Genomic DNA, 26337 nt, shown 5'->3' with positions numbered 1-26337 from the left:
ATAAAAACACAATGTGCAATTAATGCTGAGTACCGTAAGTTAGTGAACATTAATTTGTAACACTTACTAAATTAACATAAGACCCTTAATGGGAAGAAACTTCAGGCTCTTGATTAAATAAATCAGAACTTTCCTTCCCTCCCTTGGAACAAACCTTACTGTCTTCCATTTACATGGAGCTATATAATGAATTTACTCTAATATTTGAGTAATAATCATCACATGACATGATAAACTCATGACAGTTAATTATTCAAAATTCACAAATAATAAAAATAATTCTTTCCACGAATGAGAGAAATTACAGTAAATTTTGACAAAAGGGAAAATATCCCAACATTAATGCACCTCATCATGAGAGGTGATGTTCTTCAAGGTACCTGGATACCGGTGAAGCTCGTGATTCAGAGATCGACACCATGCCTAACCCTTCTAGGGCAGGGTAGGTGCCTGAGCCCGAGCCTTTAGCTCATAAGACTGTCATTCCCATTCGCTCCTTTGTGGCGGGGATGGCAGACCAGAGAGGCCTAGCTTGTGGCTAGGCCTGGGGACAGTTGGTCCCAAAGATGAGGAGGTACTTGTGCCTCCTCCCATGGGAGACTTAGGTCTCAGACACTCCCTAAAGAGGGAGCCAAGGCCGGGCCACCACTTGGAAAAGGCCCGAGCCGGGAGAATACCGGCTAATCTTTAATAATAATAATAATAAGCTCGTCATTCAGAGGACTGAAGCTTCCCTACCACGTCCCTTAATTAAACCTGATTACCTGTCACTCTTCAAGCGTTGTGGGACCCCTATGGTGGTGGTGGAATGTGGTATTGGTGTTTGTGTAGTGGTGGTGTGGTGTAATGGTAGTGTGGTGTAGTGGTAGTATGGTGTAGTGAAGTGGAAGTGTGGTGTAGTGGTAGTGTAGTGTAGTGGTAGTGTGGTGTAGTGGTAGTGTAGTGTAGTGGTAGTGTGGTGTAGTGGTAGTGTAGTGTAGTGGAAGTGTGGTGTAGTGAAGTGGAAGTGTGGTGTAGTGGTAATGTAGTGTAGTGGTAGTGTAGTGGAAGTGTGGTGTAGTGAAGTGGAAGTGTGGTGTAGTGGTAATGTAGTGTAGTGGTAGTGTGGTGTAGTGGTAGTGTAGTGTAGTGGAAGTGTGGTGTAGTGAAGTGGAAGTGTGGTGTAGTGGTAGTGTAGTGGTAGTGTGGTGTAGTGGTAGTGTGGTGTAGTGGTAGTGTGGTGTAGTGGTAGTGTGGTGTAGTAGTGTGGTGTAGTGGTAGTGTGAATAACAAAAAAAGCACAATACCGTGACTGGAACGATACACAAATAACTAGCACATAGAGGAGAGAAGCTTACTCTTCATAATTCGTTTTCCCGTCTTGGCTACCCTTCCCATTTCATAGACTCTGCCTTGTCACGTGCTAAACGTAATTTCTTGTCTTCCAAACTCTCTACTCCTGGGAACTCTTCTCTCCTCTACCTTCCCTACATTTCCGTTTTTTTCTAATCTCAACAATTCTCTCCGTTCCTAAAACAACTTACTTTCCGCCAGACTAACACTCTTCGCACTAATCTCGTTCATACCTCTCCTCCCTCTACAGATGTTCCTGGTGTCTACTCTATTTCTTTCTCCTCCAGTCCTCTTCAGTACTTTGGAGAAACTGGTCGATCTCTTTCTGACAGACTTAGGGAGCACAAAAATAGTGTTAGGCTTGCCGACACTAATAATGCTCTTTTCTGTCACGTCAGAGATCATAGCCATCCCATTGACTGGTCTTCTGCTAAAACTGTGTTCCCTACTTCCAACTTTAACAGTCGCTGTCTGGTTGAATCCTCCCTAATTCGCAACTTTCCTTGTATGAATCTTAGTCCTGGCTTCGTCTCTGTAGATGCCTTCCTCTCCCACTACATTGTAAAATGCTCCAAACTTCAGAACACCCGTGACTTAACCTGATTTCTCCTTTTTTCTTCTTCTCCCTCTTCCCCTTTCGTCTTTCCTTTTTTCTTTTCTCTTCTGGGTTGTCTTTCTTCTGTCTTGTGATTCTGTTCTTTCATTATTTAGTTCATTACTTCCCCTCCTCCCCACCTCTGTGCACTTGCTCTCTCTCTGTGGGCACCTAGCTCCCTTGCACTGCTCCCCTTTCCTTGTATTTGACTGGCTCCTCCTCCTCCTTAATTCCCCACTGCTACTATCACTACCACTACTACTACTACTACTACGACCACCACCACCACCACCATCTCTTCCTGCCAATATATACCTGTCCTGCTCCACTTCTTGTTAGTGTGACTTTGTAAATGGTCCAAGTCGGACCAAAACGTCGTCGTAAGCTCCTCCCTTCTATGTGCAGGTTATTTGTGTATAGTGGTAGTGTGGTGTAGCGAAGTGGAAGTGTGGTGTAGTGGTAGTGTGGTGTGGTAAAGTGGAAGTGTGGTGTAGTGGTAGTGGCAGCCCCAGGCTTTTGCCTTAGTTTGTGGTTGGTATAGAGTACATCTTTATATACGAGACTGAACTTGCTGTCCGACACTCAGTGAAACGCCTTTTGAAGGCATTTGTGGTCGGCATGAATGTAAGTCGGTTCGTACGAAGATATTACTAGTTTTAATGATATAATTTTGAATATCTTTAAACTAACATACCAGGTGTAATAGAGAGTATTATAATTAATGAAGTTATACGAAGATGTTGGAAACTTTGTAAAAGCTATGGACAAATGCGGTCAGGGAGTCAGGTACGTAACATCAAAATTCCCTTCACTGAGCGACGCTATGATAAGAGAGGGAGTCTTCAATGGTCCTCAGATTCGAGAGCTTCTTAAAGATGGTGACTTTGAATCAGACCTTCATGGGTAGGAGAAAAACTGCTTGGGAAGCATTCAAGTTAATGGCGAAGGGATTTCTGGAAAACAGAAGGGAAGGCAACAATGAAGAGTTGGTGGAAAACCTCATCAAGGCTTACAAGATCGTGGGATGCAACATGTCACTTAAAATCCACATTTTGGACTCATATTTATACTTTTCTCCAGCGAACTGTGGGACAGTTAGTGACAAACATGATGAAAGGTTTCACCAAAATATTTCAACCATGGAAAAATGGTACCAGGGCAAATGGGGCACACGAATGCTTGCAGAATATTGCTGGACATTGGCAAGAGATGATTCTTTAGCCCACTATAAGTGTCAAGCATAAAGACAGAGAGTAGGTACGTATTAGAGTTTAAAACATACCAGCACATATTGTACATTATAATAAAATAATCAAATATTACATGTCTCTTATCTTTAAACCTATAAACAATAGACATTTTTCAAGGTGATATTTGGATTCAGGACATGAAAATACATAAGAATTAACTTATCTCGTTTAAGAAGCAAACAACTTTTCAAAAATTGTTGACCAGCATAATTTATAACGTCTTGTTACAAAACCAGGGACAGGCTAGCTGTTAGAGGAGGATGAATCTGTTCACACTCTAGCAAGCTCTGGAGTTGTCTGCATAAGACGCTTTTTGTAACATAGTGGTAATGGTGTGTGGTATAGTGGTAGTGGTGTGTGGTATAGTGGTAGTGGTGTGTGGTATAGTGGTAGTGTGGTGTAGTGACAGTGGTGTGTAGTGAGGCGGCACAGGGAGCAGCAGAAGTAGAAGAATCAGAAGCAGAAGAAGCAGCAGCAGCAGCTGTAGCACTGGTGTCAAATATTCCAGTTATCTACATGTAAACACGTTACTTACCCAGTTTTCAACCACCTGTCACCACCTATAGTTTCTTGAGTCTTCTCCGGGTCTCCCCAGTAACCTTGAAAGTTACAGTAACCCCTGACACACAGCTCTCCTGCCTCTCCTATACGGACCACCTGACCCTCTGCATCAACTACCTTCACCTGCCAACACAAGGATAACACACGGGAGTGAACAAGATATAACAGCCATTATATTTACCTTGTACTGTTGTAACTAGTCACAAAACAAGCGATCACCAACGAACAACAACTACAGGAGGGATGTGGGTGAAGGTACTTCAAGTGTTTCTAATTACAAATGTTTCTTTAGGAGTAATACATACAAATAGAAAAGAGTCTTAGTAATAGACATCAGAGTGCATTTAGGAGCGAAGTCTCATCCTGAAATGCCAGCTTGAAGAGGCACCTGTCCGTCCAATCGGTATATAGTAGTTGTCAAGGAATGTTTTAAGAAGTGATAGTAAAGCTGAAAAGCCTTTTCCCTCCCCTTAAACAATGATGCTAATTGAGCGATTAGCCCAACTAGCATAGAACATGACTAGCATAGAGCTCGACTAGGATGCCAGGTGCTGAGGCTCCACCCGTTTCCCAGTGTCTCTGCCTCTTGCACACCTTTAACTATGTGTCAGGCTTCCCCGAATACGGTACGATGGTTTTCGAATTTCCAACCTGCATCAGGTCGGGCCACCCAAGGTCCTACGCCTAAATGCTCCAGACAATTTGCTCATGAGAGTTCTTCGATTTCTGCTCATTTCACCTAGAAACGATCTACACAACACTCTCGCTTCACACGGTGAGGGCCTGGGTTCGATTCCCAGCCAGAGTAGGTACATTGGACGTGTTTCTTTCAACCTGTTGTCTATGTTCCCCATCAGTAAAATGGGTACCTGGGTGTTAGTCGACTGGTGTGGGTCGCATCCTGGGACACTGACCTAAGGAGGCCTGGTCACAGACCGGGCCGCGGGGGCGTTGACCCCCGGAACTCTCTCCAGGTAAACTCCAGGTACACAGTGGACCAAATTCTTTTCCCTACAACCAACATCTCCAACTGATTATCTTTCAGACCATAGTATTGTTAAAGCTCTTTTACGATACGTTGGCCAAAATATATCCTTTCGCGTATTTGGAATGGTATGCACATCGCTACAATTCAGAATGCAGAACAAGCTCATGATCTTTCCTACCTTACTTCCATTGATAACGTTCCTATCAGAGTTCACAAGCATGCTACTCCCAATTCTTGCAGTGGTACTAATGTACAGTGTGATTTTTCTATCTTGCAGTGACAATATTTTGCATCAATTAGCCCTTCAGAACCTTCCAATTCTCAAAGTGGATACACATGTCCTGTCTGCTCGCTGGCAGAAGTGCTTTCCCAGTAACATCACTCTCTTAACCTTTGACTGCTGTGAACTCCCGTCCTCCATTCACATAGTGGGCCATCGCCCAGGGGTCCATAAAGTGGTCCCTACCCCCCAAGAGTATCGAAATTTCTAGTGCTTTGGACATCCCGCTAAATACTGTAGGTCTACAGCAGAGTGATCGATCTGCAGTGCTGCGGATCATGCTGATACATTTCGTAGTCTTCCACCCACTTGTCTTAATTGCAATGAAACTCATTTTTTTTTCCTCTGATGTCAGGTCTATCGTAATGAACGAGAAATCCGTTGTCTTAAGGATAGCAAAGGCCTTACTTATGTTATGGCTGTCTCTCGGCTCTGCCTTCAGGGAAATCTTCCCCGTGTTCCTTATTCTCGAGTAACTAGGAAACCTCAAACATTAATGGTCCCTCCACCTACCAGCTCCTCTGGTGCCATGTCTCTAATTCTTTTGCGGTTTTACCCTCTGAATCCCCCACCTCCTTACTTCTTCTTACTTCTACTTCTTCGTCTCGCCCACTAGCTTCTTAGTCTGCGAGGCCTTGCACCTTCTTCGTGCCTATCACCTGCGAAGTTGAACCTGTCTCTTAAGCTCAAGTCTCTTCTCTTTCCTCCAGTGCTTACAATTCCCCAACAGTTCTCCTTTCCTGCCTTGGTGCCTAGTTCTCACCCCCTTTCTAACTCTCACACATAGGTGGAGGTTCATCCCCTCGTCGTGTGGTCCCCTCTTCTTCTGTTCTTCCCCAGACTTCTTCCCCAGTCCCCTTCCAGCCTCCTTTGTCTCCTGCTCCACCGCAAGACTCTTCTGTCCCCACCAGCACATTTCTCCAGATTCATAGTCCCTTCCCTTCTCAGACCTCTTTGGTTCCCCCCATAGTCTCCCCGATCTCTACTTGCACTACCTCACCTGTCTCTGAAGTCATGGTATCGGCATCTTCCTTGTCTGATGAAACACTTGATGCTATCTCCAACTAAATTGTGGAGACAAAACCCTTGATGGGCACCAGTGCTCCTCCTTATGCCCCTTTTTATTTTTCACAACAATTGCAGCAATCTTTTCCTTCACAGCATTCTGATTCCTCCTTGCTTACACACTTTCCATTGCCTCCACACATTGACTTCACTAACCCTACTAGCCCGTAGATTTTATCGCTTCTCATTGTTAGCCTACCTCTCTTTGTGAATAATGACTTATTTACAATGGAATATTCATGGCTTCAAGGGTAATCAGGCAGAACTCCAGGTGTTGCTATCTGAGTTTTCCCCAGTATGTGTCAGGTTATAAGAGCCTAAAGTTCTTTCAGCTGTTATCCATCCCGTTTCAGGCTATGTGCGCTTCTTGTGCGCATCGGTATACCATTTCAACAGCTGTATTATACTGCAGCCTGTATTTATTTTCACAGGTGGTATACAGTTTGCTCTCTATATCGCTTCCCTTCCCGTGCATTATGTATCTCGGATGTTGCGTTCTTGATCTCTTCTCTGCCACCTTCCATCTTGTTGATAGATTTTACAGCTCATTATCATCTTTGGGAAGGGTCCCACTGTGACTCTCGTGGTGATCACTGGGTGACTCTTATCACTTCTCATCTTCATGTTTTAAATACAGGTACTCCCACCTATTTTGACTGTTGCACTCAGTCTGTCTCTTGCATCGATCTTTCTGTTCCTTGTTAATTTCCCTTGATTATGCTTGGTCTTTTCTCCCAGATTTGCATGACAGTGATCACTTTTCTATTATTCTTACATCCACTACGTATTCCCGACCGCCTCGTAGCCCCCATTGGCATTTTGGACGAGTGAATTGGGACTTATACTGCTTTTTGTGAGGACCCTTCTTCATTCTGTATTGATGAGCTGGTGCACCAGTTCTGGACCTAAGTTTTGACTGCAGCATCACGTTATATTCCTCAAAGCTCAGGCAGGCATTCTCAGACATTCGTGCCTTGGTGGTCTCCTCCGTGTACACGTGCAGGCATTTGAAAAGTGCTGCTCGGGGCGGTTATCGATATAATCGGACCGCAGATCGTCTTTTCAATTTCAAGCATGCAAGGGTAGTCGCCCACAGCAGGATTCAAACCTGCAAACTTTTCATCAGCATACACAGTACCACAGAGCCAGACCTCACATAAGTATGGGCACCTAGCCGGAGCTAGACGATGTTACCCCACACCCCAGATCACCAGGCTTGTTTTCAAAGTTATTTCATCAAATCCTGCCACATGCAGTGGACAACAAAAGAAATTTGAAATGCTTAACAATTTGCAAACTGGCGAAAAAATGTCACACGTTTCTTTAGGGAACTGACTCACTGGCGTCATCAGGGACTCTAGGGTGGCCACTTCCATGTTCCAGCATTTTAGCGTGGCCATGTAGAAAGAAAATACTTGCCGTATACTTGGCTCGTGTCAAGGTTTAGAGGAGCTGGAGGATAGCCTTTGATATTCTGTATTCTTGTATTCATGTTTGGGCCTGAAAAAAATATTAATGCATATATGGGGTGGTAGGAGAAAGCTAGTGCTCAGGTGGATTCTAGGGTCTCTAGATTATTCTAGAACGCATTTTATTTCTCTGAGGGACTCCATATATTGCACAAGAGATGGACCCAATATATATTAATTAAATTTAAGCTGAATTACCGAGTTTGGCTTATTTGGCAAGGGTGCACTTTCCCAAATTAGCCCAATGAAAATTTGTATTTGCCATAAATCAGAGGAAAATATTCTGAACATAACAAAGAATATATATATCAGAATTTAGGCAAAAAAAAAAAAAAAAAAAAATTACGGTAGTTTAAGTTAGGCAAGGTTTTAAGTTAGATTATTTATCATTATGTAATATAATCTTTTGGAAAAGTTTAATTTTTAAGGGAGTTCAACCTATTTGGCAAATTCAGCTTATCAGGCATGCCAGAGTAGTGCTCCATACATTTTATGTGTAAACGAAGAACCAACATGGTTGGCAAGGGCCAGTTTCAGCAGAGGTCATCGTGAGTATCCACTGGATATTACAGAGTCGTGACAATCCTCTGCATAAATATATTATTAAATTATTTTTATTTTATTAACACACTGGCCGATTCCCACCAAGGCAGGGTGACCCGAAAAAGAAAAACTTTCACCATCATTCACTCCATCACTGTCTTGCCAGAAGGGTGCTTAACACTACAGTTTTTAAACTGCAACATTAACACCCCTCCTTCAGAGTGCAGGCACTGTACTTCCCATCTCCAGGACTCATGTCCGGCCTGCCGGTTTCCCTGAACCCCTTCATAAATGTTACTTTGCTCACACTCCAACAGCACGTCAAGTATTAAAAACCATTTGTCTCCATTCACTCCTATCAAACACGCTCACGCACGCCTGCTGGAAGTCCAAGCCCCTCGCACACAAAACCTCCTTTACCCCCTCCCTCCAACCTTTCCTAGGCCGACCCCTACCCCGCCTTCCTTCCACTACAGACTGATACACTCTGTAAGTCATTCTGTTTCGCTCCATTCTCTCTACATGTCCAAATCACCTCAACAACCCTTCCTCAGCCCTCTGGACAACAGTTTTGGCAATCCTGCACCTCCTCCTAACTTCCAAACTATGAATTCTCTGCATTATATTCATACCACACATTGCCCTCAGACATGACATCTCCACTGCCTCCAGCCTTCTCCTCGTTGCAACATTCATCACCCATACTTCACACCCATATAAGAGCGTTGGTAAAACTATACTCTCATACATTCCCCTCTTTACCTCCAAGGACAAAGTTCTTGGTTTCCACAGACTCCTAAGTGCACCGCTCACCCTTTTCCCCTCATCAATTCTATGATTCATCTCATCTTTCATAGACCTATCCACTGACACTTCCACTCCCAAATATCTGAATACATTCACCTCCTCCATACTCTTTCCCTCCAATCTGATATCCAATCTTTCATCACCTAATCTTTTTGTTATCCTATTAACCTTACTCTTTCCTGTATTCACTTTTAATTTTCTTCTTTTACATACCCTACCAAATTCATCCACCAACCTCTGAAACTTCTCTTCAGATTCTCCCAAGAGCACAGTGTCATCAGCAAAGAGCAACTGTGACAACTCCCACTTTATGTGTGATTCTCTATCCTTTAACTCCATGCCTCTTGCCAAGACCCTCGCATTTACTTCTCTTACATCCCCATCTATTAATATATTTACCACAGTGACATCACATATCTTTGTCTAAGGCCTACTTTTACTGGGAAATAATCTCCCTCTTTCCTACATACTCTAACTTGAGCCTCACTACCCTCGTAAAAACTCTTCACTGCTTTCAGTAACCTACCTCCTATACCATACACCTGCAACATCTGCCACATTGCCCCCCTATCCACCTTGTCATACGCCTTTTCCAAATCCATAAATGCCACAAAAACCTCTTTAGCCTTATCTAAATACTGTTCACCTGGTCCACACACCCCTTACCTTTCCTAAAGCCTCCTTGTTCATCTGCTATCCTCTTCTCCGTCTTACTCTTAATTCTTTCAATAATAACTCTACCATACACATTACCAGGTATACTCAACAGACTTATCCCCCTATAATTTTTGCACTCTCTTTTATCCCCTTTGCCTTTATAAGAAGGAACTATGCATGCTCTCTGCCAATCCCTAGGTACCTTACCCTCTTCCATACATTTATTAAATAATAGCACCAACCACTCCAAAACTACATTCCCACCTGCTTTTAACATTTCTATCTTTATCCCATCAATCCCGGCTGCCTTACCCCCTTTCATTTTACCTACTGCCTCACGAACTTCCCCCACATTCACAACTGGCTCTTCCTCACTCCTACAAGATGTCATTCCTCCTTGCCCTATACACCAAATCACAGCTTCCCTATCTTCATCAACATTTAACAATTCCTCAAAATATTCCCTCCATCTTCCCAATACCTCTAACTCTCCATTTAATAACTCTCCTCTCCTATTTTTAACTGACAAATCCATTTGTTCTCTAGGCTTCCTTAACTTGTTAATCTCACTCCAAAACTTTTTCTTATTTTCAACAAAATTTGTTAATAACATCTCACCCACTCTCTCATTTGCTCTCTTTTTACATTGCTTCACCACTCTCTTAACCTCTCTCTTTTTCTCCATATACTCTTCCCTCCTTGCATCGCTTCTACTTTGTAAAAACTTCTCATATGCTAACTTTTTCTCCCTTACTACTCTCTTTACATCATCATTCCACCAATCGCTCCTCTTCCCTCCCACACCCACTTTCCTGTAACCACAAACTTCTGCTGAACACTAACACTACATTTTTAAACCTACCCCATACCTCTTCGATCTCATTGCCTATGCTCTCATTAGCTCATCTATCCTCCAATAGCTGTTTATATCTTACCCTAACTGCCTCCTCTTTTAGTTTATAAACCTTCACCTCTCTCTTACCTGATGCTTCTATTTTCCTTGTATTCCATCTACCTTTTACTCTCAGTGTAGCTACAACTAGAAAGTGATCTGATATATCTGTGGCCCCTCTATAAACATGTACATCCTAAAGTCTACTCAACAGTCTTTTATCTACCAGTACATAATCCAACAAACTACTGTCATTTCGCCCTACATCATATCTTGTATACTTATTTATCGCCTTTTTCTTAAAGTATGTATTACCTATAACTAAACCCCTTTCTATACAAAGTATCAGACCGTTTTCCTGTATCAGTGAAAGTTCAGTGTGCTTCCGGGGAGTTGGGGAGTAGTGCTGGTCTTGAGGGAATCCTGCCAGTGGAGGTGTGGAGGTTTGTTTACCCTCTGTGTTCAGCCGGGGTTGGGGGGGGGAAGTGGTCTCTCAGAACTCCCTCAATGGATGCTGAACAGAAGAACACATCAGTTAATAGTGAGATCATGGTGATTAGTGTGCCAAATGGCGAGAGTTTCTCTAAATGGATTAAAGAGAGTATACCAATCATCAAAAGTTAGTCAGTGATGTACATCCTTAGTGAAAAGATAGGGCCACTCCCCTCGCTCCTTAATCCTGGCCCCTTCCCCACATCCTGGTTTAGGGCTTCTGCCTGCCTGACCAATTACTCCCCACTAATTACTCCCACTACCACTCGCTACTCCCTCACCCACATCCCACGTGCATCCATGCTGTCCATCACCCATCATCCCACAGCTGGTGCCCTCCCATGCCCATGATGTCAGCAATGTCACAAGATGTTCCGGGTTCCCAGGAATCTCCACGAGGCATCTGCCAGGTATGCCACAGGGAATGTGCACTCAGTCCCTCAAATGACAACATCCGTGCACACAATGGATGTTTAGCTTCCGGAGGGCTCCAAATGGGAATAACTAACAGCCTCTCTCAGCAGACAGAGCTGACAGCTACCCTGACTTCACCTCTACAGAGGACCTAAAATCTTCAATCAAATTAACATCCATCAAGACGCTAATACACATCCCCAAAGCAGCTCGACCTCAAGCTGCTAGCAAATTCGCTGACCTCTTGAAGAATGTCAACGATGCCACTGTAAACAATGGATGCTGGTACTATCTACTGTTATTTGGCAATGCCTGTTTGGCTGTCCCACCAAGGAGGGCCAAGTCACTAGCAACATATGTTATTAGGGCAATAAATGTATTCCCTAGAGATGACAATCTCGTCCGTCTCCCGCCGGGCAAATGCCAACAACAGGACACCTGACACCTCACCTCACCTGAAGGACAAACATCCACCCAGGGTTCTCAGTACCAACACTGACCTCCCTGACATTGCAGCAGATGAAGAACATTTAACCCTACAGGAAGCTGATGTGTATTAAGCTGCTATGTCATATCCACAGGACTCAGCAGGAGGTTTCATCGGTTTAAGGCTGCAACACTTAAAACAAATGCTCAATCCAGCACTTGGTGATGTTTCAGAGGGGTTGCTGGCTGAACTCACTAAATTTTCTGTGTGCCTGGCTGGCAGTGTCCCAGAGGCCATTAGACCCTTATGGTGCCTCACTGTGTGCCCTCCGAGAAAAGGATGCAGGAATCAGGCCCATTGCAGTGGGTATCACCCTTCGGCGCCTAGTAGCCAAGGCTGTAGTAAGAATGGTGAGTCAAGAGGCTGCTGCAATGTTGGAGCCAACTCAGTTCGGTGTTGGTGTTCAACAAGGCTGTGAAGCAGCTGGCCATGCAGCACGAGTATACATCAACATGTCAAATGAAAAAGCCTTGATAAAATTGGACTTTGCCAACGCTTTCTAGACAGTTTCTAGACACTTCCTTTCCCTCTTTCCCTTCATAGAATCATATTATAGTGTGACTTCTAAACTATTGTTTGGGGACCATAAAAAGTGACTCATGTGAGGGTGTGCAACAGGGGGACTCTCTTGCCCCCTTTCTATTCTGTCTGGTCGTCAAAGAAGCCACAGAAGAGTTCTCCAGTGAGCTCAATATCTGGTTCTTGGATAATGGTACCCTAGCTGGCACTACAAAATCTTTCCTAGAGGACATCGGAAAAATTAAAGACATTGGAGAGATCCTGGGCCTATCTTTAATCCCCACCAAATGTGAAATAATTTCTACCAATCGACAGATGATCCAGAACATTAGTACTGTTTTAACAGGAGCACGAGCAATTGATCCAGCCAACAGCAATCTTCTTGGTGCCCCTCTTGGGCCCAATGCCATTGATCTGATCCTAGAACAGAAAATCTCAGACCTCAGGACGATGGAAGGCAGGATGAAAGACGTCAGTACACATGATGCCTTCTATCTACTCACCAGGTGCCTGTCAATCCCAAAACTTACCTACTTCCTGAGATGCTCCCCAGCCTTCAACAGTCCGAAACTCAAGGAATATGACTCTCTCGTTAAGACCATGCTAGAGTGTGTATTGAATATTTCCATTGAAGATGGACAGGGGTTGCAAGCCTCACTTCCAGTCAGGCCTGGGGGGCTGGGAGTACGCAAATCCTCTCAGATTGCCCTACCAGCTTTCCTGTCCTCTTCCATAGCATGAAGCGAGTTCATAAAACGAATATTCCGGACAACCTCAGTGACTCAGCAGGAATACAAGACTCTAGCTATGTCAGTGCCATCACTGAATGGGAGACTCTTGCTGCTCCAGCACCAAACCTAGTGCAGCACTGGCCTACAGTCAATATGGGATGGCCCCATCGCTGAAAAGGTGCTTACCATCATGCTTAAGGCTGTAACATCAGACAGGGAGACTGCCCATCTCCAAGCTGTGCGTGCACCTCACTCTGGGAACTTCCAACAAACAGTTCCCATTTCGGCAATGGGAACACGCCTCGACCCTCAGACCTTCAGTACTGCAGTGGCTCTCCGCCTTGCTGCCCCAATTCACACGGAATATATTTATATTGGCGCCAATGCACAATATGTTCTACATGATCTTAACTGTTCCAAATCCAAGGGCTGGCACGCAAGACACAATAAAGTAAACGACATCATAAAGAGAAGTCTTGCTATAGCAGGATGCCCAGCTGAGAGGGAGCCCGACCACTAGCAGCCAACAACGCCCACAACCCAGGCAACCGCCCCGACGGGATCACCGTCTATCATTGGAAGAATGGCAAGTTTTTAGCATGGGACTATACCTGTGTGTCGACGCTGGCTGACACCTACATCCATCACAGTGTCGGGTGACAGGGAGGAGCTGCTGATCACAGGGAGGAGTAAAAGATCGGCAGGTACAGGGACATAAGCCAAGAGTATCAATTTGTCCCAGTGGGATAGGAGATCTTGGGATCATGGGGAAAAAATGCTACACATTTCCTTAAAGAACTGGCTTCCAGATTCATCGGCACCACCAGGGACCCAAGGGCAGCCACTTGCATGTTCCAGCGCCTCAGCATGGCCATCCAGAGGGGAAATGCTTGCTGCATACTGGGCTCGCGTCCGACTTCAAAGGAGCTGGAGGAGATTCATAATCTTTGATATATTGTACCAATGTATTCATTCTTGCGTTTCCTGTCAATGTATTCTGTCTATTGTTAAAGTTCACATAAAATCTAGAATACAGGGGGTGGTAGGAGAAAATATTCAAACAGCTCCCGGGAGAACCTTGAGTTTTCCCTGAGGTAAGTTTATTCCCTTCCCTGAGGATAAGGGTCTCCAAATCCAGTTCTAGAAGTGGTACCTCCCTATATATATATATATATATATATATATATATATATATATATATATATATATATATATATATATATATATATATATTTTTTATGAAACAAGATTCAATTATATTCCTGTCGACCATGGACTTGCTTGATACTACTTTCTCAACTTTTTGAAAATCAATTGGATGGTTAAAATCTCTTACATGGATAAATAGAGCATTGGAATCTTGTCCAGTTCTAATGCTATATTTATGTTGTTTTAATCTTATTTCGAGATTTTTACCAGTTTGACCGTAATAAACTTTATCGCAAATTTTACAAGGAATCTTATAGACACATCCATCAGCATTTTGGGGGGAATTCTTAATCAAAAGTTTTTTTTACTGTATCAAGATTTTTGAATACAACTTTAATATTAAAAGTCTTAAGAAGAGAAGGCATATCAACCAAGTTTTCATGGTAAGGGAGAACCAACATATTTTTAGTTGAATAAGGCTGGTTGCCCTTTTTTGGATTATAAAAAGTGTTCCTAGCAACTTTAAAAGATTTATCAATTACATTTCTTGGGTATTTTAAATCATTACCTATTTCATAAATTTTGGATATTTCTTCATCTATGAACTCAGGACTACAAATTCGTAAAGCTCTCAAAAACATTGATGAGAAAACAGACAGTTTGACTCTACCTTGATGCGAGGAATAATAGTGGACATAGGAACAGTTATTTGTAGGTTTTCTGTAAATTTTAAATTTGAATTCATTATTACCCTTAATAATTAAAACATCTAGAAAAGGCAATGAGTTATTTTCTTCAAACTCAACAGTAAAGTTTATAGAATGGGCTAAGCTATTTAATTTTCCAAGAAAATGGTGTATATCTACATTTTTGGGCATAAGACACAAAATATCATCAACATATCTGAACCATTTAGCTAAATGGTTCAGATATGTTGATGATATTTTGTTGCTGGGAACACTTTTTATAATCCAAAAAAAGGGCAACCAGCCTTATTCAACTAAAAATATGTTGGTTCTCCTTACCATGAAAACTTGGTTGATATGCCTTCTCTTCTTAAGACTTTTAATATTAAAGTTGTATTCAAAAATCTTGATACAGTAAAAAAACTTTTGATTAAGAATTCCCCCCAAAATGCTGATGGATGTGTCTATAAGATTCCTTGTAAAATTTGCGATAAAGTTTATTACGGTCAAACTGGTAAAAATCTCGAACTAAGATTAAAACAACATAAATATAGCATTAGAACTGGACAAGATTCCAATGCTCTATTTATTCATGTAAGAGATTTTAACCATCCAATTGATTTTCAAAAAGTTGAGAAAGTAGTATCAAGCAAGTCCATGGTCGACAGGAATATAATTGAATCTTGTTTCATAAAAAGCAGTTTTGACAATAATATGAATATTTCCTTTGGTTTATATAAATTAGATCCATTTATAATTAATAGAATTTGGGAAGAATTTAATAATACACTGGACAAATAAATAGCTTGGGGGTGAGTTTTGCAAAGGACCTGTCCAAGTTGGCTCGCCGCGCGTCACGTGTTTAACCGTTGTGGGATCTGATAGTGAGGTGCTGGCCGACCCCTTATATAGCTTCCTTGGATGCTTCACTTTCATAGTTCCTTGATAATGTGAGTAGTCACGAAAGCGCTTGGAATTTCTCTATTTTTTCAGAGTGGTTGTTTTGCATATGTATATGTATATATATATATATATATATATATATATATATATATATATATATATATATATATATATACATATAATATATATATATATATAATATATATATATATATATATATATATATATATATATATATATATATATATATATATATATATATATATATATATGCGTCTGTGTGTGTGGGTAAGGACGAAATGTTTTGTTTACAGCTTCCGAACTTTTTTAAATCAGTTATGGGATGTTTGTTATATTATTTTTTAAAGGGGTGAACCGGTAAACCAGGGGAAGACCTCGGTCAGGTGACCAAAAGTTCCAGTAGTGGGTCATCACATAACTAAGACCCACATCAGCAAACTCGTCCAGTTTCCTGACGAATCTTACTTAACCTAACTTACAAGTGTACAAAGCTTCGTGTATAATGGAATCTCAGTTTTCTCGGGATCTTTCAGGACCGAGGAGATGCTTACCTCGATATGTTCACCAGGATAGCCTATTGTTGAGGACCTCACTTGGGGTGAGTCTGATGGGAAACACATGAAACTCACAGGACTTGTTTCTGTCATTCCATACGCCACCTGTTGAGAAAAATATGGATCAGCATAAATGGAGTCAAACTGCTGCTCAATGTAAAGTGTTGAGTCATGAGTTGATTAAACTCTGCACACAGCCAATGTTCCAATACAAGTTTCTTCTGAATAATATATATATATATATATATATATATATATATATTTATATATAGATATATATATATATATATATATATATATATATATGTCGTGCCGAATAGGCAGAACTTGCGATCCTGGCTTAAATAGCAACGCTCATCTTGCCATATAGGACAAGTGAAAATTTGTGTATGCAATAATTTCGCCAAAATCATTCTGAACCTAACGAAAAAATATATTTCACTGTGTTTGTTTAGTATTAAATTATTGTTAACAAATCTAAAATATATTTAGTTGGGTTAGGCTAAAATAAATTGTTCTTGTTATAATAAGGTTAGGTAAGTTTTCTAAGATTCTTTTGGTGCAAAATTAAAAATGTTTACACTAACATTAATGAAAAAAATATATCTTTGAACGTATAAGAGAAAATTTTAGAAAGGATTAAATTTTAAATGAGTTCTTGCTAATTGACCAGTTTTACATATTCGGCACGACATATATATATATATAGATATATATATATATATATATATATATATATATATATATATATATATATATATGCAGTGGTCCACTGCTTTTCGTAGTTCCCGGCAATCGTAAAATTCGCCAATCATAGAGGTATTTTCGTATAAACATGGACTCACTTTTCATAGGTTGACTCGCGAGTCGTTTGTCCGGGACGCGTACCCACGGCGTGAGCCAGGGCGGCAGCCAGTCTGGCATTGTTTACTAGTGAGAGAAGGTCCCCTCACGTGCTCCAGCGAAATATTTCATAATATTCCATTTATTTTAGTGCTTGCAAGTACTAAATAAGCTACCATGGCTCCAAAGAAAGCTCCTAGTGCCAAGCCTGTGGTAAAGAAGGTGAGAAATACGATTGAATTTAAGAAAACCATCATTGAACAATATGAAAGTGGTACAAGTGTGGCCGAACTGTCCAGGATGTATAAGAAACCCTACACAACCTTATGTTCCATAGTGGCCAAGAAAAATGAAATAAAGGATGCTGTTGTTGCGAAGGGAGTAACTATGCTGACAAAAATGAGATCACCAGTACTGGAAGAGGTTGAGAAGTTATTGGTGTGGATAAATGAGAAACAATTAGCAGGAGATACTCTTATGACTTCATTTATTTGTGAAAAGGCTAGGCAGTTGCATGAAGATTTTGTAAATAAATTGCCTGCAAATAGTGGTGAAGTGAGTGAATTTAAGGCCAGCAAAGGCTGGTTTGAGAGATTTAAGAACCGTACTGGCATACACAGTGTGGTAAGGCATGGTGAGGCTGCCAGTTCGGACCACAAGGCGGCTGAAAAATATGTGCATGAATTCCAGGAGTACATAGAGGCTGAAGGACTGAAACCTGAACAAGTGTTCAATTGTGACGAAACAGGCCTCTTCTGGAAGAAAATGCCAAAGAGGACCTTCATTACACAAGAGGAAAAGGCAATGCCAGCACACAAGCCTATGAAAGACAGGCTGACGCTAATGTTCTGTGCTAATGCTAGTGGGGATTTCAAAGTGAAGCCGTTACTAGTGTACCATTCTAAAAATCCCAGAGTGTTCAGGAAAAACAATGTTATGAAGAGTAAATTGTGTGTGTTTTGGAAATCTAATAGTAAGGCATGGGTCACGAGGGAAATTTTCGTCGAGTGGTTCAATGAAGTGTTTGGCCCTAGTGTGAACGAGTATCTCCTGGAAAAGAAATTGGATCTCAAGTGCCTGCTAGTATTGGACAATGCACCTTCTCATCCTCCAAACTTGGATGACCTAATTTTCGAGGAGTTTGGGTTCATCACAGTAAAGTTCTTGCCCCCGAATACCACTCCTCTCCTCCAACCCATGGACCAGCAGGTTATTGCAAACTTTAAAAAACTCTACACAAAAGCAATGTTTCACAGGTGCTTGACTGTGACCACAGACACTCACTTGACCCTAAGGGAATTTTGGAGAGAACACTTCAGCATCCTCCATTGCATAACCCTTATAGGTATGGCTTGGGAGGGAGTGACTACCAGGACTTTGAACTCTGCCTGGAGAAAATTGTGGCCAGATTGTTTCGACAAGAGGGATTTTGAAGAATTTGGGACTGACCCTAATGAGCCTATGTTTGTTGTAAAATCAATTGTGGCACTGGGGAGTTCCATGGGGTTGGATGTGAGTTTGGAGGATGTGGAAGAATTGGTGGAAGACCACAATGAAGAGCTCACCACTGAGGAGCTGTAAGAGCTTCAGCAGGAAGAGCAACACATCGCAGCTCAGAATCTTGCTGCAGAGGAGGAGGAAGAGAGATGGAAGACGGTGCCTTCTTCTGAAATTAAAGAGATTTTTACTATGTGGGGTAAGATGGAAAGCTTTATGGAGAAACATCACCCTAACAAGGTTGTTGCAAGCCAGGTTGGCAACATGTACAGTGACAAAGTCTTGGGCCATTTTAGGGAAGTGTTAAAGAGACGCCAGAAACAGAGCTCTCTCCACAGTTATTTTGTGAGACAGGACTCCAGTGACTCTCAAGGTGGTCCTAGTGGCATTAAGAAACAGAGAAGAGAAGCAACCCCAGAAAAGCAAATGGTACCTGAGGTGCTGATAGAAGGGGATTCCCCTTCCAAACTATAAACAATCCACTCTCTCCTCCTCCTCCAGTCTCCCATACACTAAGAAGAATCTCCAATAAAGGTAAGTGTTATGCTGTTAATGTTTCATTCATCATTTCCCATTGTATTGTTTATGTACTACATGAATATTTCATGTAAAAAATTTTTTTGTTTTAATACTTCTGGGTGTCAGGAACGGATTAATTGTATTTACATTATTTCTTATGGGGAAAATTGATTCGTAAATCGTAAATTTCGTTTATAGTAACGGCTCCAGGAACGGATTAATTACGAACAACGATATATATATATATATATATATATATATATATATATATATATATATATATATATATATATATATATATATATATATATATATATATGTCGTTTAAAAGTAATTCCTTTCTAAAATTTTCTCTTATATGTTTAAAGATATATCTTTTCATTTATGGTAATGTAAGAATTAATAATTTTTTACCAAAAGAACTTTAGAAAACTTACTTAACCTTATTATAACAAACGTAATTTAATATAGCCAAATCCAATTAAATCTATTTTAGATAAGTTTACAATAATTTATTTATCAAACACAATGAAACATATTTTTTTCGTTAGGTTCAGAATGATTTTTGCGAAATTATTGCATATTCGGCAAGAAGAACGTTGCTATTTACGCTAAATCGCAAGTTTTACCTATTCGGCATGACATACATACATATATATATATATATATATATATATATATATATATATATACAAACACTGATCTCTGGCTGAAGGAGACTCAAACCTATCTTGGATCAAACGTGTAGCGCATGCTACACGCCAAGGTATTGTCCAGTGTGGGTAGATTGGTAAAGCACTGCGTACCTTGTCCTAAGGTTCGTAGGTTCGAGTCTCCTTCAGCCAGAGATCAGTGTTTGTGTATATTTCGCTTGCTCTCGTGAATTCCTTGTGTATATATATATATATATATATATATATATATATATATATATATATATATATATATATATATATATATATATATATTTTTTTATTAACACACTGGCCGATTCCCACCAAGGCAGGGTGGCCCGAAAAAGAAAACTTTCACCATCATTCACTCCATCACTGTCTTGCCAGAAGGGTGCTTTACACTACAGTTTTTAAACTGCAACATTAACACCCCTCCTTCAGAGTGCAGGCACTGTACTTCCCATCTCCAGGACTCAAGTCCGGCCTGGCGGTTTCCCTGAACCCCTTCATAAATGTTACTTTGCTCACACTCCAACAGCACGTCAAGTATTAAAAAACCATTTGTCTCCATTCACTCCTATCAAACATGCTCATGCATGCCTTCTGGAAGCCCAAGCCCCTCACACACAAAACCTCCTTTACCCCTCTCCCTCCAACCTTTCCTAGGCCGACCCCTACCCCGCCTTCCTTCCACTACAGACTGATACACTCTGTTTCGCTCCATTCTCTCTACATGTCCGAACCACCTCAACAACCCTTCTTCAGCCCTCTGGACAACAGTTTTGGTAATCCCGCACCTCCTCCTAACTTCCAAACTACGAATTCTCTGCATTATATTCATACCACACATTGCCCTCAGACATGACATCTCCACTGCCTCCAGCCTTCTCCTCGCTGCAACATTCATCACCCATGCTTCACACCCATATAAGAGCATTGGTAAAACTATACTCTCATACATTCCCCTCTTTACCTCCAAGGACAAAGTTCTTTGTCTCCACAGACTCCTAAGTGCACCACTCACCCTTTTCCCCTCATCAATTCTATGATTCATCTCATCTTTAATAGACCTATCCACTGACACTTCCACTCCCAAATATCTGAATACATTCACCTCCTCCATACTCTCTCCCTCCAATCTGATATCCAATCTTTCATCACCTAATCTTTTTGTTATCCTCATAACCTTACTCTTTCCTGTATTCACTTTTAATTTTCTTCTTTTGCACACCCTACCAAATTCATCCATATATATATATATATATATATATATATATATATATATATATATATATATATATATATATATATATATATAATGATCCAAAGAGAATATTATTCTTCACTCGTTTCTTAGTTGTTATTTCATGAGCTAAGAAGTTGGAGATATTCTCCCTCTTCCTTGGATCAAACTTTATTAATTCTCATTCCTAAGGCATTTTTTGACCCGGTGAATTTGAGCGACTATAAGAATATAATAAACTATTAATAAAACTGCTAAGTTGACTTCTTCTTAAAAAGGCAAAGATCTAGAAAAATAACAAAAATTGTTAGAAGTAAAGATCTTACTAGTACGTCTGTCATATTGAGTTCATTCATGACTGCCATGACTAGTTCCTGGGGACACGGAGCACCAGCCATGACTCCTGCTGACAAGGAGCTTACGTCTCTGGGCTTCCTGCGCTGAACATTCAGTATGTCGACGAACATCGTGGGTGTACCGTAGCAAGAAGACGCTCTGAAAATGCGAGAATGTGTCAATCTAAGCAAAAATTTCGTGCTTGTAACTAAGAAACTGGTAGGTGTAGTACATCGCCTGGAAAATGAATAACAGTCATGCAGTTTTTCCTGTAACCAAACTTATAAATAAAAATGTTTATGAAGTATCAGTCAGATCCTACTTCAGTCTGTCAGTAACTTTACCTCTCGTCTTGTATTGCCTGAAGGCAAGCTTCAGGATCAAAAGCTTCACTGGGGAGGACGCAGGTTGTCCCAAACAGAACGCCAATTACAACCCCACCAACACAACCGAAAGAGTGAAACAGCGGCACTGGCACGCAAATACGTAGATGCTGAAAAAAATACAGTATGAACTAGAAAAAATTGCAGTGGTATATCTTACTACGACGAAATGTATTTACACAGCAGAAGTGTATATCTCTTAGTATATAAAGAATGAGAGGTGTACTTCTTCCCTTATGTACACGAACAGAAGTGTATATCTCTTAGTATATAAAGAATGAGAGATGTACTTCTTCCCTTATGTACACGAACAGAAGTGTATATCTCTTAGTATATAAAGAATGAGAGGTGTACTTCTTCCCTTATGTACACGAACAGAAGTGTATATCTCTTAGTATATAAAGAATGAGAGATGTACTTCTTCCCTTTATGTACACGAACAGAAGTGTATATCTCTTAGTATATAAAGAATGAGAGATGTACTTCTTCCCTTTATGTACACGAACAGAAGTGTATATCTCTTAGTATATAAAGAATGAGAGGTGTACTTCTTCCCTTATGTACACGAACAGAAGTGTATATCTCTTAGTATATAAAGAATGAGAGGTGTACTTCTTCCCTTATGTACACGAACAGAAGTGTATATCTTTTCAGTAAATATACAGTGAGTTTACCACAATCCCTGTTACATGATAAAAACTTGCCGATGCAGTAAATATTGAATACAGAGATGATCTTTCGCTCTCTGTAGAGCTCAATCAACTCAGTGACGTGATAAAGCTGCACACAGAGCAGTACCTCGATCCTGTTTCAGAAATTAATCATGACTGGACGAATGGAGACGATCTTCAACCTTAATGACTAAATCAGGATTTAAAAATCTAACATATCACAAATAGTTCCTATTTATATGAAAGAGAAAGCAAAACTATTTGATGGAGGCTCGATCCTCCGTTTTATTATTGCTAGACATGACAGTACTCGTACCCTCCAACTTCTCTCATCCTAAAGTCATTCTCAACAGACTTCTGAAGGCACCTAGGATGACACCCCCATTATTTTCAATGGGAAACATTAAACCCGTATGGATCATACGAGATAAATATGATCATACGAAGGGAAAGATTACTAAAATTCCTTAGATCAAGAGCCCTTCACTGACACCAAGTTAAATCCTTTGAAGGGCTTAATATTTTTGATTTGAGAAAATTGTTATATAAATAACCCGAACTTAGGACTGAAACTTGTGACGATGTTTTGGTCTCACTTGGATTAATAAGTTACACAGAGATGTGAGAAGGGAAGGCAGCCAGTATACGAGAGGTGGGCAGGGAAGGCAGCCAGTATACGACAGGTGGACAGGGAAGGCAGCCAGCATACGAGAGGTGGGCAGGGAAGGCAGCCAGTATACGACAGGTGGGCAGGGAAGGCAGCCAGTATACGAGAGGTGGGCAGGGAAGGCAGCCAGTATACGAGAGGTGGGCAGGGAAGGCAGCCAGTATACGAGAGGTGGGCAGGGAAGGCAGCCAGTATACGAGAGGTGGGCAGGGAAGGCAGCCAGTATACGAGAGGGAAGGCAGCCAGTATACGGGTGGACAGGGAAGGCAGCCAGCATACGAGAGGTAGGGAAGGCAGCCAGTATCCGACAGGTGGGCAGGGAAGGCAGCCAGTATACGAGAGGTGGGCAGGGAAGGCAGCCAGTATACGAGAGGAGGGCAGGGAAGGCAGCCAGTATACGAGAGGTGGGCAGGGAAGGCAGCCAGTATACGAGAGGTGGGCAGGGAAGGCAACCAGTATACGAGAGGTGGGCAGGGAAGGCAACCAGTATACGAGAGGTGGGCAAGGAAGGAAGCAGTATACGAGAGGTGGACAGGGAAGGCAGCCAGTATAGGAGAGGTGAACAGGGAAGGCAGCCAGTATACAAGAGGTGGGCAGGGAAGACCGCCTGTATAGGAGAGGTGAACAGGGAAGGCAGCCAGTATACGAGAAGTGGGCTAGGAAGGCAGACAGTATAAGAGAGATGGACAGGGAAGGCAGCCAGTATACGAGAAGTGGGCAGGGAAGGCAGCCAGTATACGAGAGGTGGGCAGGGAAGGCAGCCAGTATACGAGAGGTGGGCAGGGAAGGCAGCCAGTATACGAGAGGTGGGCAGGGAAGGCAGCCAGTATACGAGAGGAGGGCAGGGAAGGCAGCCAGTATACGAGAGGTGGGCAGGGAAGGCAGCCAGTATACGAGAGGTGGGCAGGGAAGGCAACCAGTATACGAGAGGTGGGCAGGGAAGGCAACCAGTATACGAGAGGTGGGCAAGGAAGGAAGCAGTGTACGAGAGGTGGGCAGGGAAGGCAGCCAGTATACGAGAGGTGGGCAGGGAAGGCAACCAGTATACGAGAGGTGGGCAGGGAAGGCAACCAGTATACGAGAGGTGGACAGGGAAGGCAGCCAGTATAGGAGAGGTGGGCAGGGAAGGCAGCCAGTATAGGAGAGGTGGACAGGAGAGGCAGCCAGTATACGAGAAGTGGGCAGGGAAGGCAGCAGTATACGAGCGGTGGCCAGGGAAGGCAGCAGTATACGAGCGGTGGCCAGGGAAGGCAGCAAGTATAGGAGGGGTGGGCAGGGAAGGCAGCCAGTAGACGAGAGGTGGGCTAGGAAGGCAGGCAGTATATAAGAGGCGGGCAGGCAAGGCAGCCAGTATACGAGAGGTGGGCAGGGAAGGCAGCCAGTATACAAGAGGTGGGCAGGGAAGGCAGCCAGTATAGGAGAGGTGAATAGGGAAGGCAGCCAGTATACGAGAGGTGGGCAGGGAAGGCAGCCAGTATACGAGCGGTGGCCAGGGAAGGCAGCAAGTATAGGAGGGGTGGGCAGGGAAGGCAGCCAGTAGACGAGAGGTGGACAGGGAAGGCAGCCAGTATACGAGAGGTGGACAGGGAAGGCAGCCAGTATACGAGAGGTGGACAGGGAAGGCAGCCAGTGTACGAGAGGTGGACAGGGAAGGCAGCCAGTGTGCGAGAGGTGGACAGGGAAGGCAGCCAGTGTACGAGAGGTGGGTAGATGGCAGGAATCGTAGAACAGGAGGAGTAGCAGTAGTAATACTGAAAAGACTAATGGCAGAGCGTAGTTTTAGCGAAGAACAGTAATATCAGCAATAGTTGAGATTGTCTATAAGAACAAGAGAACAGAGGAGATTCTTGCCCATCAGGTCCTATATTATATATTGCTGCTCAATACACGAAGGTAATACTAAATTAAATCTGAAATCTGAAACAAGGAAACAGGCAAATTCTGAAGCAAAGACAGGAGGCACGAGAAGCTTTCATGGCGACAAAATTTCGCTCAGTATAAAGTCATAAAGCTGTACACAGAGCGAAACAGTGCCCAGCTAGAAACTTAGTTTGAATCCAGTGTCTTTCCTCCATTATTATTGGCAGTTCAGTATTTGGAACCAACTGTAAACTTAGCTACAATTACTTACACTTTTGTCATATTCTGCTCGTCTACCTGTGCTATAAGCATTGTTGATTACCATGTGATGGGTGAGGACAGCAGCCTTGGGTAAGCCAGTCGTACCCTGAAATAACATAATTATTATTATTATTATTAAAGATTAGCCGGTATTCTCCCGGCCCGCGCCTTTTCCAAGTGGTGGCCCGGCCTTGGTTCCCTCTTTAGGGAGTGTCTGAGACCTAAGTCTCCCATGGGAGGAGGCACAAGTACCTCCTCATCTTTGGGACCAACTGTCCCCAGGCCTAGCCACAAGCTAGGCCTCTCTGGTCTGCCATCCCCGCCCCAAGGGGGCAAATGGGAATGACAGTCTTATGAGCTAAAGGCTCGGGCTCAGGCACCTACCCTACCCTAGAAGGGTTAGGCATGGTATCGATGAAATAACATAAAACATTATGCTTTACCTCACTGTTATTATTATTATTATTATTATTATTATTATTATTATTAGTAGTAGTAGTAGTAGTAGTAGTAGTAGTAGTAATAGTAGTAGTAGTAGAAGTATATTATTATATTATTATTATTAATATTATTATTATTATTGCGTATCCCCGATGGTGGGGATGTTACACCCTTTTGTTCATTTTGTTCATTTTGTTCATTTTCTTCTTGTTATTATCACAATGGTATACTTTTACATGTTATTTTTGCTATTTCACTTAATATTATATTCAGGAGTAATTCCATTAGTAGCTAAAAGGGATTTACTCGACTTTATAATATTATCTGGTCGTATTACTTAGCTTTGTATTTAGGTAGGTCATTTAATTAGTGTCAACTGCTGGTGACCTGGCCAAGCACCAGTAGGTGTTTTGAGCTGCTCAACCCCTGTTCCGACCGAGACAAAGTGGGCTGATAAAGCCTCACAGAGTTCAGTTCATACCTTCCTCTGGACCAGGAAGGGTCGAGGGAAGTATCCACCTCTAAACCACCATTCGCCTCCCTAGAA

General features: G+C 42.0%; 1 protein-coding gene across 1 annotated transcript in view; it reads right to left on the bottom strand.

Annotated features, from left to right (window-relative positions):
- The window catches only part of LOC128704826 (medium-chain acyl-CoA ligase ACSF2, mitochondrial), a 92252-nt gene that overhangs the window by 4676 nt on the left and 61239 nt on the right, over positions 1-26337 (bottom strand). Inside the window, exons 6-10 of the mRNA XM_070080540.1 lie at positions 25360-25455; positions 21852-22000; positions 21498-21666; positions 16393-16500; positions 3713-3861 (exon numbers count right to left, since the gene is read on the bottom strand). Of these exons, the coding sequence (XP_069936641.1) occupies positions 3713-3861; positions 16393-16500; positions 21498-21666; positions 21852-22000; positions 25360-25455 (671 nt within the window). The remainder of the gene's footprint in view (positions 1-3712; positions 3862-16392; positions 16501-21497; positions 21667-21851; positions 22001-25359; positions 25456-26337) is intronic.

This window comes from Cherax quadricarinatus, unplaced genomic scaffold (assembly GCF_038502225.1).
Source record: "Cherax quadricarinatus isolate ZL_2023a unplaced genomic scaffold, ASM3850222v1 Contig581, whole genome shotgun sequence".
Lineage (NCBI taxonomy): Eukaryota > Metazoa > Arthropoda > Malacostraca > Decapoda > Parastacidae > Cherax > Cherax quadricarinatus.
The sequence above is the reverse complement of the archived record's forward strand: the minus strand, read 5'-3'. Positions and strand labels throughout refer to the sequence as shown.